General features: G+C 40.0%; 1 protein-coding gene across 1 annotated transcript in view; it reads right to left on the bottom strand.

Annotated features, from left to right (window-relative positions):
- Positions 1-13,407, bottom strand: part of KDM1B (lysine demethylase 1B) — an 84,097-nt gene that overhangs the window by 2,016 nt on the left and 68,674 nt on the right. Inside the window, exons 15-20 of the mRNA XM_089682268.1 lie at positions 13,160-13,291; positions 10,166-10,240; positions 8,978-9,094; positions 6,437-6,562; positions 6,225-6,347; positions 3,836-3,988 (exon numbers count right to left, since the gene is read on the bottom strand). Of these exons, the coding sequence (XP_089538394.1) occupies positions 3,836-3,988; positions 6,225-6,347; positions 6,437-6,562; positions 8,978-9,094; positions 10,166-10,240; positions 13,160-13,291 (726 nt within the window). The remainder of the gene's footprint in view (positions 1-3,835; positions 3,989-6,224; positions 6,348-6,436; positions 6,563-8,977; positions 9,095-10,165; positions 10,241-13,159; positions 13,292-13,407) is intronic.

The following is a 13,407-nucleotide window of genomic DNA, read 5'->3' on the forward strand; positions in this document are numbered from 1 at the left end:
AAAAACAACAAAGAACTCAGAACTGTCTGCAGCTGAAAGTGTGGCCTGAAAGACTATGCCTGAAGTTGACTTCAGATGAGGCCTCAATAAGTGGGACCTAGAGAACAAGTAAACAGAAGACCAGGTGGCAGCCTTGCAAGTCTGGAGAAACAGTGGCTTGAGGCCAAAAAGCCCAAGTACTCCTAGGTCTAGTACAGTGTGCCTTCACTGGATAGGGTGATCTTGAGACCAAAAGCTTGGATGATGGCCTGCCTGAACCACCTAGAAATGGTGGATTGAGAAGCCATAGTATTCTTCTGGGGTCCATCCAGTATGATAAAAAGTAAATCGGCCTTCCTGAAAGAAGCAGTAGTTGTGAAGCAGAAGTCACAGACTGGCTCTCACAACCTGAACCACATCCAGACAATGGAGAGAAATTTCCTTTTGGTGAACTGCAGCCAGTCAGTAGGACACAAAAACAATGTACTGGTTAAAGCCGGCCACAGATGGTTCGAATCTCAAGATTCTAACCGTCTTTGGGCAGGCTGGTTGTACCCAAGTTGATTGTTGTACGGATCTGTAAATGTGATTAGTGCCAGTGGCTATAGCTGCTATCAATAATCATGATTTTCTCCTGGCAGGGAGAACCCCCCCACTGGGAAAACACAATAACTCTGTGGGAAGGATTCCCTCATCAACACTGTTGATGAGGAAATCGAGCAACTTTCTTAGTTGCAGGAAAGAAATTTGCATCATCTATGGCCTGCCTTAGGAAAGAAGTCCTAGGCATCAATACCGTGTCACTATGCAAAACCAGAAAAGGTTCCTTGCAGGATAGAACCACCAGTTCAAGTAGAGGTATCACAGAGGTGATGACAACAAGGGATATTAACTTGTGGGTAACAGTAGAGCTAAGAATGTCTCTGGTGGGTTCAAACAGTGGCTTGTGAAGCACAGAAAAAACAGATTCAGATTCTACAGTCACAGATTAATGAACGGGGGAGCTACACAAGGGAATCCCTGAAGAAAGTTGTAATTTAAAGAGTGAGAGGCCAACAGTCTCTGAAACAAAATAGAAAAAGCATTAACTTCTCCTTGAGAGTACTAAGAGCCAAACACTAATCCACAGGCAGAATCAGGAAGGAGAGGATTTGACCCACAAAGAAACTCCTAGGGTAGAATCCCCGAGGCACACATCAAGTCAAGTATTCCTCTCATATCCAAGGAAAGACATAGATAAGTGGGGCAGTGTTAGTGTTAAGGTGGGATGCTGTCAGATCCACAGTGGGGCAGTTGTTAACAAAGTTCCCTTAGAATGAGTTTAAAGCTAAAATGTGCTTGTCAAGGTGTTTCCAATCCCTGTAGAGGAAGACTTGGCAGAGTGGGTGCACTGGGAAAGCGATTGCAGCCTTGGGTCCTTTAGAATCTGCTAAGACAGCAGACAGCATTAGTGGAAGCTACAGGATGATTCACTCAGTTTGATAGTAATGGCAAAGGACTGCAACTCCTTGGAGACAAGCCCTCATCTAAAAACTGAGCCTCCGCAGCTCATGGCAGGTACAAAATCTGTGGGATAACACACAGGAATGCAGTTGTTGCCACTGCGGTCAGAGTCAGCAAATAACAGGGCAATCTGGGCCAAAAAAGCTTGCATGACTGTAGTAAAAACCTCAACCAAGAGGGCAGAGGACCTGGCCATACACGATAGAGCTAAGAAAAACTCTGAAACGGAATACACTCTAGAAGCAGAGGACCACAGGATTTCATGCTTCAAACATTGGCCAGATCCATGGCCAAGCAGCCCCAGAGCCGTCAGCAGCATGTGAACCAGGGGCACTTGTTATAGCAGGACTTCTCCCCCGACTTATGTACGAGTTCACAAACACATGTAGCACACCCATGCAGAAGCCGCTAGTTTGGTAATCCCTTTGGAGTTATCCTTCTCTCACTGAACTGAGTGGTGTTATACCTCGACCACTCTGACACACATTTACACAAAGAAGCCTCACCAGTTTAAAATGACCTTGAGTATATTGAAGGTAAGTGAGTCAACAAAGACAAGGCTATACAACTTTAATCGCGATCTTGTAGTAATTTACCACTATGCAATTCAGTCACAAAACAGAAATGTTTTTTTCACTAATAGTGACTGGGCCCATATTCCACCATGTTTATAACCTGACCTGTAACAGGACCACCAGAATCAAAACAGAGGAGCTAAAAGAATGAAAAAAACTTTAGGAAGTGATAATCATTTTTGGGATAATGTACGCTTTACCATCAACAATAGAAGAACAACAAGATAGGAAATATCTTTACACCTTTTTCAATTCAGTAACAAATCAAAGATTAATCTAGAAGAGAAGATAATACAAACCCTTCCTGTAGATGGCTAGACCTCTCTAGATGCATTTTTGGAGACAACAATCATAACTTTTAAATACTGTTAAATTAAATATGTAGCTGTAATACATAGATGTTAACTGTTTCACTGGAAGTTTTGTACTCAAGGTATCCCTGCCAGTTGTCACAGCCAATCAGTGACTTTTCTTTTCTCCACTGCAGTTAAAACAAAATGACTTGACAGCCCCCCCCCCCCAAGCTTGCTGATTAGACAATGAAGGACTATGGCACACTAATGAGGTCATCATTCTTCTCTATCTTCCTGCCAGTTAGTTCCCAATATTAGCTTGACATCACAATGGAATACAGTCTGGTTTGCTTAGAATGCTACTGTTCCTTCTCGTGCTATGCTGTGCAGAGGGTAACAGGAAGTTATTATAGGCTAAAGTAAAAACTAAGGCCGGCCATACATGGGTCAAAATTCGACAGATTTTTCGTCCAAAAATCAGACCTAAGAATAATTGTTTGATTTTCGCTCTCTGTTGGTGGGTCAATGGCACTGGCCGATTTTTGTGGTTCCTCCCCTTTTCAGTGATCGGGCATGTTGGAAAATTTGTGAAAAACGACGATCTTCAACTCAATGATGGTCAAATCGTACGATCGTTTTTCCGAAAAGAATATGCGCATGAGCCGTGACCTGGAAGGAACAGAAGTTTCACCTGTTATATGGGGTGAACTTTATGACTTGGTCGGATGATTTTTGAAATCATTGATGGCACCATCGGATTACTGAGCGAACAACGTTTTTGATTTTTGGTCGGAAAATCATTCAGAATTCGAACCATGTATGGCCTGCATAACTAATGTACAGTAATATACTGTAAATATTTAAGTATTTGTAATAATTATATAATATGAATGAAACAGTGGTTTCTATGTAGGCTTAGAATTCAACATTAAAAGTTGAGTTCACCTTTTGTGAAAAAATAATAAAACAAACATCTTTTTGCAGGTAAAAAATGTGCATATGTTATTTTTTCACACTAGTGCCTGTAAAACATTTTAACTCTGATCAGCAGATGTCAGGCTCCTGCAGACCCTCAGTCCACTGCCTGCCCTGCCTGAATTGCAGGATGAATCAATGAACTACTAGAGAGCTTACCGGTACTTCTGCAGTTTATTGGGAGTGATGTGACAGTGTGGGAGGAGCTCCGCACAGCCGTGTTGTTTTTAAATTGTGACAGCTGGTGCGGGGAGAAGATCCCCTGTCTGCTGTCACAGGGAGAGGGGGGACTGGGGGGAGAAGAGACAAGAGCTGGAACATGTTACATGTTCCACCCTAAATACGGGTGAACTTCGCCTTCAATAACATGGAACTTACCTTTTGCGAAATGAATGAAGATTTTTCTAATAGAGATCTCTAGTACAGTGTTTTAAACCAATAACAAATCTCAGATCTGACAGCCATTGGGATATAATAAAAAAAAATTGTACAAGTAGTTTTAAGTCTTACCTCGCCTGCAAAAAATATTTTCCCCTGGATATCTTCAGCTATTATGTCATAAGCTTCTCCACTTCCACCAGTCTTTACATAACTATATGCCATCTGTGCCCAAGGGTCTTTAGCCCATCGTGTAACAAAGTATTTTGTTGGGACCGGTACCTCCTGCATCATGAAAATAACACTGCACGGGTAAACATAGCTTGTATGGATAAAAACAACAATTTGGCTTACTCACTAAGCCAGTGGAAAGAGCAAAGAAGAGATGCAAAATGACAAAACTTGATTCACAATTATGCCAAAAGGCCAAAGACATTGTGTTAAAAGAGATGTTCACCTTTAAAAAAAAAAATTAATAAATGTACAGGTAGTGTTGCAGGTAGGTTTTATTAGAAGCCTGCAAAGCATTACACTTGAGGTCAGCAGATGACGGGTGCAATCTCAGGAGAGGAGAGAAAGCCACGGGGATTTCAAATCCCCAGACCTGTGAAGCGGCTTTCTCTCCTGTGCTTACAGTGATGACAGTATGGGCTAGATGGCTTCTGATTGGTCAGCACTGTGATGGTGCTGACCAATCAAAGGCCATCTATCCCATACTGTTATCCCTGCACTGAGAGGAGAGAAAGCGTGGGGATTTCAGATCCCCAGCTTTTTCTTCTATGATAGCATGGGTTTGGTGCAGGGAGGTTTCCTGCACCACTCCTGTGTCCACCGCTCCTGTGTGAACTCTAGCTTCTGTTCACACAGGAGCGGTGCAGGAAACCTCCCTGCACCAAACAAGCCTGGGTTCACACAGGAGCAGTGGGGAAACAGCATACAATTTGGACAAGAATCGCATTCCTGTTCAAATTACCTGCTATTCTTTGCAGTGCAATTTGCGTCAATACATTTTGTATGGACACAAATCACACCGCAATGTATTGCTATTGGTATTGGCGAGGACTGAAAGAATCGTTAATCAAAAAAGGGTATCGGTGCATCCCTAATGCACACTGGACAGCGGCTTTTTTTGGCTTTTGACGTTTTTTTCTACAGCCAGTAAACCCCCCTGCATGTTATCCTATATATCCAGGCACACATAGACTGTAATAAATGTTTTTTGGCAGGAAACAAAACCCAGGACTAGTGGGCTTCTATAGGAGTTTTTAAGCTGTAAAAACACTCTAACACAGAAAAACTTTGTAAAACGCAGTAAACCACTGCAAACCGGCGTTTTTGGACCTATTTTTGACCCAAAAAATAATTTTATTTTCAGTAAAAAAAAAACGCAGCTATACTCTAATGCAAGAACGCTAAAAAAGCTGAAAAACTCAAGTTTTTAACATGACTTTACACAGCTAACGTTACCAGCATTATCAAAACGTCCCGTGTGCATGAGGACTAATGCATTCTATGCATTAAGATAAAAGGAACCACACTACCTGTTTTTTTCCTCCCATCCCTAGACACTTACCTGACCTGCACTGATTCAACACTGTCCCATCTGTAGCCCTGCTCTCCTCTCTTTCTCTTGTAATAGGAGACACAAGCAGCAGCAGGAGCCATAGGCTGCTGCTATTGTCAGTCAAATCCTGTGAGCAGGGAGCACGGGTGAGGCTGTGCCGCTTTGTGTGTGTCTATGGATGCACACAGCCCAGCTCAGAAGTGCACCCGCACGGTTGCCCCCTCATCACAAGGCTTACTGAAGGGGCACCCGAAGGAAAGAAGAAGTGAACAGCACTGGCAGGGGACTCCAGAAGAAGAGGTAAGGGACAGTAATGTGCAATACCACTGCATAGAGCAGATAAGTATATAAAAAAATTATTTTAAAATAAAAACAAAATTGTGCTTACAATCACTTACAATACTTCAAGAATAAGTTACCCCAAAATTTCAAATACCTGTTATGTATCTGAAGTACTTGTATTGCTTTTTTTGTGTGAAATACATGGTGATCTTGCCTTGCTTTCCTATTTCAAACTGACTATGCTAGTCATGAGAGCAAATCCATCTCAGCATGGTCAGTTTTCTGGCTGTACTGGCAGAACAGCCTGCCTATCATCCAATGGCCAAAACTTGTGCTGACACACGCACTGCACAACCACTCACTGGGAAGATCAACATACTACTGTTAATCCACCCCCAGCTCTTTAAGCCCCTTAGGCAGCTGAGAACAGAGATTATGTGACCACTTTAAAAAAAAAAAAAGGAAAAATGGTATTTATATATTTTTAATATCTTTTAGACAAATGTTTTGCCTTTCATTTCTATTTTAAACTGAGTAAGTTGTTTTACAAGGTAATGGTTCACATGAGGCACATTTTGTATTACACAGTCAAACCTAAAATTTACAGCGACAATGTAACATCTAACTGCAGAAATGCACTTCAAGTCATCTACTCAGCCCTTGTTAATAATTCACCTGTTCTTTAAACAGCTCTCGGAGTACTACCATGCACTGCTTCACTACTTGCTTATCATCCATATCCTTAATGGTAAGCACTGCATCTCCCGTAATGACGGACATCAGGACGGCATGTTTACCCTGCAATTAATACAAAGCAGCAAAAAGTCATCGAAAACATCCTATAAGAAGCATGAATTATGAAGACACACACTACATACTGTTGGTACCTGTGGATCCATGTCATAAAATACCCCAAAAAGACCACGTTTACTAGAATCAGGAGGGATGTGACCAAAGAAGTCAGCTCCTTGAATCTTACTGTCCCAAAACCTATAAGGAAACTGCAAAGCAATCTGCAGAAAAAATATAGATTATATTTAAAAGCTTGTAAACTTGTAGCATCTCTTTAAAGGAAACAAAAAGCTCATAGCATAACCAATGAACCATAAAATCTGATATACAGGTCAATACAAGCATTCTGCAAAAACTGAAAGTCGCTGCAAACATTTGCACAATAGGTTTAGGGCTTGGATAAATGGAGGGTTACATGTCAGGTGTCAAAGATTAGGAGACTTATTTTGCTTTTCCATTTGTTTTTGATGCCAACAATGCATGTGAAGAACTACCTGCCAGGTTCTCAGTATGGAAATCAATATTTGAAGTTTTTATGCTGCCTGTTAGAAATGGAAAGCTCATGTACCTGGGTAAACTGCAGCAGACGAATGGTAAAGAAAAATGCAAATAAAATATGATCCGCACACAGCATTTTTCACTTTTTTTTCCCAAACCAGGGGAAATATCTACAACATTCATCAATTCACATGTATGGTCACATCTAGTGATATAGAATACATAGTCAAAAATAGAGTTTCTCAACCTTATTCCATACATGGGACACTTTAAAAGCATGTAAAATCTCAAGGCACCCCATTATAAAAAAAACGTAAATGTTATCTAAAGTAAAAGTTCACCTTTCTAAAAAAATAATAACTATTACTTATAACAATAAATAAGGAACAGCGCTACATGGGAAAGAAAAACAAATACAATTACGAGTCCTTTATACAGTATTTATATATTCAAATCCTTATTCTGTAATCCTCATATAAAGTAGCAATTCAATCCAAGTGCCTGGAAAGAAACTAGGTATTATAACAGTACCTTGTGAATCAGCACTACTTTCAGCCTCTAATAATTTTACCTACTGCAATTTTGGTCTTTATGTGCCTTTAACCCTTTATATCCCTGGGTTGTGGGGAATTTTCTACCTGGCGAGTTGCACCTTTCAATGGCTCACAGGATCCACCGATGTTTGTTTACGAAAACATAAACTAGGGTAGTGTGTACTGTATAAAATCAAATTTACTAAAATAATTGTAAAAAACACACTCACAAGTCGTGTGCAGTTCCCTTGTGCACCGCAGGTGATAGACATAAAGTTCCACAACTGCAAGAAAACGTCACCTGGTGGAAACGCTGGTAGTCTGTGTATCACTCCTATGTTCCCCTCCTGTGCTGAATGTACATACAGACTCTGCTGGCAATCAATGTGTCATTATCTCCCCACCCTTACACGTTGCGCCAAAAACGTGGCTTCCTCAGAGGGATAGCAGAGTAGTGGTGTAAACTGGTTGAAATAGCTGCTGTAGTTGACGTTTGCTATGAATACCTAGATGTGCGGTGTGCATGTCTTGGTTAAAAATAATTTGTATTTGCACACTAGCTGATGCACTTCCTATTGTATTATACCCGCACAAGGGAGTCATCATAACCTCCAAATGCATTATAATTAGCTATTTAGCTATAATATCTGAAATGAACAAATAAATAAATATACTAAAAACATAGAGGTAAGGAGAGGCGGTTATTTAATTGCAGTCTTACTGACCACCTCACCCTGCATATGGGGTATGTATGTATGGGTAACTTTTCATACTCACAAGGTGCCGTGTTCATTTGCATTACCATAATCTGTATAATGGACCTCATACATCCCTTATAATATTACGAATCACTGATAAACCAATTAACGGCAAATTTCACATTCAAGCTTTTTGGTACCAAAGTCCTGAATTCAAATATCCATCCTGATTCTGCTCTACTCAAAGTTGAATTCCCCACAACCCAGAGACATAAGGTGAAAGGCTGAAGGTGGTGGTGATTCACAAGGTGGTGTTATAATACCTAGTTTCTTTCCGTGCAATTGGATTGATACTTTATATAAGGATTACAGAATAAGGACTTGGATATATAATTATAAAGGACTCTTAATTGTATTTATTTTCCTTTGTCATGTAGCGTTGTTCCTTATTTATTGTTACAAATATCTATATATATGTGGTGTGATCATATTGGGATACAGCAGCAACTATTTCCCTTATGAGATCTCATTTGAGGGAAGTATATCGCTTTTGTATTTAATTATACAGCGGTGATTGCGCAAGGGTTCTATACCAATAACATACTAATAACTATTACTAATTTTTTTGTAAGAGCCTGGAAAGCATTGCATGCGCAGTCAGCAGATCTTGGGTGCAATGCAGGGCTCCTGCACACTGTCATACCTCATACAGGCAGGCAGTTACACAATGACAGAAAGACTCAATGAACTACCTACAGCACTCACTAGGCTGTTGGTACTTGTAGTTTATTCATTCACAGATCTCTATGAATGAATGACATGGGCAGAGCTACTCTGTAAAAAGACACAAATAACCTTTAATTTAGCAACACAAACTTCATGATAACTTCCCTGGTAAGCACTGTACCTTTTCAATAACTCCGGCTCCTAGACTGTTGATGGCCTTAACTTTTTTCTCTGGTAAAGGAGGATTAAAATGAATAACATTTTTCTGAAGTATTGCCAGGGGGGCTGTGACCAAAACCTGCACAAATACAGTTTTTGTAGAGTAAATAGGAGCAAATTAAATCTGTCAAACATCAGAGGATATATAAAAACTGCTGATTTACAAAAGTTCAATATTGAAAGTTCCATATGACTTGTCATAATTGTATGCTCCGGTGCTGTCTTCTTTATCCATGCTTTACTACTTTGTGAGTCAATGTCCCAGAATAAACATGCCTAACAGACATATCAGGGGTGAGGATGGCAGCCTTACAGCTTGCAATCTGGGAAACAAGAACATCCTGTTATATTGCACTGGCTGAATGATTGTTCCAAGGCAGTGACACAATGAAGCAGTAATGTCAGGATTAGGGGGCCTGCAGAAGTCTGAAGTGGCAGCTCCCATATTTTTGTACTAGATTCCATTTAAAAGAAACCATTCCTTTAAAAACCATGGATTCTGCCATTGTAGATTTTGTCATCCTTCAAATGCTAGTTTCCTGACTGTCATGCTACCCCTCTTGTTTACTTTAAGTCACTAATTCCCCAAGTCACTGGCTTATTTTAAATCACTAATCCCCCCCAAGTCAGCAGATAAATACTTCTGAAGTTACTGATCTGTATACCTATCTGAACTAATGAAACATTGAACAATGGAACATAGTGAACATTAGAGCAAGCAGGCTAGTTTAACAGCCAGGCAATTAAACTCCATTCACACTTATGCTTTCAAATTGCGGGTGGAATCGCCGTGACTCTGTCCACGATTTGAAAATGCGCGTTTTCACATTTTCACTGCACGTTTTCAAATTGCGGGCAGAATCGCAGCGATTCCACCCATGATTTGAAACGCCTAAGTGTGAATGGAGCCTGAGGAAATAGCCCAGAGCTGATCATGTGTAAAACATCCCAATCAAAAATCAAAATAAATATTTACAATGGTCACAAAGCTATAAAACATGCATAGTTTGCTTTGATGTTTGTTATTTACAGCAAGAATTAGTAATTTTTGTAAATTATAGCTGTATGAATAAACTCTATAATATAACTCCAAAACCATACTAGAACAGTAATACAAATATCAAAATATTGAGCATACAGACAAGATTACCTTTTGTGCACTGTATGTTTTCCCATCTGATGTTGTTAAAGTAATTTCTGGACCGCTGTAATCAATCTTTCTCACCTGTAGGAAAGAAAAACAAGAACATAATACTTTGCTATGTACAAACATACTGTGTACTGTACAAAAATATGGAATATAGAAGCAAATTTCTGTATTTATTGAATATGCAACAACAAAATAGATATTTTGACTTACCTGTAAATTCCATTTCTGACAGTACATTACAAGACACAGGCAAAGTATTCATAGACCCTGGGTTATAAATTCATACTTTCAAGTGATTGAGAACGCAAAGCTTTTGAGGTCACATCCCCTGGGCGCCTTCCAACCCTACTCCACTATCAGAATCCTCAGTTTGTAGTAAGCAATGCAGTGTAACCAAGGAATGGAAGGGAAGGTAGCTTGTGTCCTGTACTGTACTCCATGACATGGAATTTACAGGCAAGGCAAAGTATTCATGTCCCTAAGAACTGAGTGCATGTCCCCAGAAGTGTATTTAGAATTTGTGCTGCCCTAGGCAACACAAAAAATCTGGTACCCACAAACCCCATAGACTGGCTCACAGATCAGCTCCGGACGGCAAGAAACAGTACACCATTGGACGTGGGGAAGCACAGTTTTCCGACAGATCGGAGGACGGCGTAAGTTTAGCTTTTTCCTGAGCCCCTTGACAAAACAAGCAGTTAACTCATGCAGTGCGGACACAGCCCCACTGCATGGGAAAATAAAAATTCGGACTGAAATCCTGCTTTAAGGAGTGGGGGTGGGGGGTAGAGAACAGCTCCTCCTCCAGAGTTGCCCGAGCCACTCCACACTGTCAAGCAGCAGCAGCAGTGTAGGGATGGTATAATTCCCATTGTATTACAATGTATTAAAAGTCATTCATTTTTTGAAAAAGGTTATGGAGCGCTGGTGAAGGGAAGCAGCTGTCACAATATCACACAGCACCCTTTTTGGATCTTACCGCAGTCTGGGCTGACTAAGTGGCGTCAGCCAACAGTGGACTTTAGCACGCTGTCAGCTGAAAACGGGTGACAGGAGCGCAGAACGAACTGCATTCGTGATACACAGGAGTAGTACAGCCAAACGAGCTTTGGCTGTACTTCTCTTTAACCACTTCCTGTCCGGACACTTTTACCCCCTTCCTGTCCAGGGCAATTTTCAGCTTTCAGCGCTATCACACTTTGAATGACAATTGCGCGGTCATGCAATACAGTACCCATATGAATTTTTTACCATTTTTTTGAGACAGATAAAGCTTTATTTTGGTGGTATTTATTCACCGCTGGGATTTTTATTTTTTTTACTATGTAAATGAAAAAGTCCAAAAATTTTGAAAAAAAGTGTTTTTTTTTATAAAATTTTGCAAATAAATAATATTTCATCCTAAATCTTGGCCAAAATTTATTCCGTTATTTTTTTAGTAAAAAAAAAAATCCAAATTAGTTTATAACCAAACATTATTTTTTTAAACATTTTTTTTTTTTTTTTTTACACTGATTGCTTTTACACCCATATAGGATGTAAAAGCAATCATTTCTCTTTCTCTCTGTCTGCATTCTTGCAGTCATTGAGAAATACTGAGTGAGCTGTGATTGGTCACAGCTTGTCACATGGTACAAGGCTGTTGTGAATAGCCTTGTACCATGTGACCTCTGTGATCATTCACAGATTTCACACGTAGTAAGCAATGATGTCACAAGTGACATCTTGCTTACTACTTTGCATGTGATCACTGATTCGCCAATCAGTGATCACATGACCGGGACCTCGTACAGAGGTCCCGTCCGACGATCGGTGTTTCACTGTGTCCGGAGGACACAGCGGACACCGGATCGCGGTGGTGCGCGCTCCTAGGGAGCGCGCACAGCTAGAAAAGGCGGGTGCCGTTTAGGAACGGCAACCCGACCTTGGACTGCTACCGCCCTGCCGTTTATAAACAGCAGGCGGACGGCAAGAGGTTAAAGCATTTCAGAATCCGGCTAGGCAGCAGTACAAGGCACATGGTCAGATGTTACATTTGCATTAACCTTGTCCTGGCCTATTGATACAATAAATTGTAGGTACCTGAAGTAGTTCAAGATAGTAATAAAGATACCATGAAGATGGAGGATATTACCAATACGAGATCCTAACTATACCATACTAAATCCTATATTTAACCTTTAACTATAATTTATATCACAAAGTACAGATTCTGATTAACTTTTCCTGAAGTAATTTTGATGTGTCTTACACTTAATCTAACCCCTTAAAGTATAACTAAAGACATAACTTTTTTTTAGTTTTGGACAGAGTGATGAGGGGTTAGAACCCCTGTCAGTTTTTGTTTGCTGTCTGTGTTCCCATTAAGGAGATTCACCCTGTTTTTTTGTCCTGTTTACCATTATCACTGAGAGTGGAAGTAAAGAAAATTCCAAATCTTGGGATGTCCCAAAAATGTAATAGAAGAGAAATCATCCAATGGCCACACTATAGTAGTTCTGATGGCCGTGGAGTCCCCAAGGGATTCCCTTTAATTTCTCACTTCCTGTTTGGCTTTGGAACAGGAAGTGAAGGGAAATCTCCAAAATGGGACAAAGATGGTGAAAAAAAAAATCTGACGGGTTATAATCTTGCTTGGTCTATCCAAAATGAAAAAAAAATAGCCTATACTTGCCTATAGTTCTAATGTAAGTAAGTCTTTAACCCCTGCACAAAAACCTAGTCCTTAGACCTAAATTATCACCAAAATCCCTAACATCAAACATAACCCTAAATTATATAACATTAAACTGATTTGTTCTTTATACTCTTCACATACTGAAAAAGTGGCAGCCTTACTGAATTCCCACAAATCTGCTCTGATACTAGTGCTAAAGCTGTGAACGGCAATAATTACAGGTGTAATCTTCTTAACAGAGAATAGGAACTTAAATTTAACTCAATAAAGTTTGCAAACATTCTTGTTATATAAATTATTTTTTCTTTAGAACTTACAGGTGACCTGAGTCGAATATTAAGTCCTTCAGCCAATTTTTCTGTTATTGCTGAGTAACCAGCAGTTAGCATTGTGTGATCTCCAGCAAACTGAGCAAAGAATTCATTGTGATCCCAAGAACGAGCAGATACCTGAAGAGAACAAAAAAGGCAAAAAAACATTAGTATTATTTTTATAGTGCAAAGCATGTACATAATAATCTAAGGGCACAAAACCACCAAATTAAAACATGCATTTCACTGAAGCA

This window comes from Staurois parvus, unplaced genomic scaffold, assembly GCF_062004578.1.
Source record: "Staurois parvus isolate SC_StPar_1 unplaced genomic scaffold, SC_StPar_1.0 ptg000287l, whole genome shotgun sequence".
Lineage (NCBI taxonomy): Eukaryota > Metazoa > Chordata > Amphibia > Anura > Ranidae > Staurois > Staurois parvus.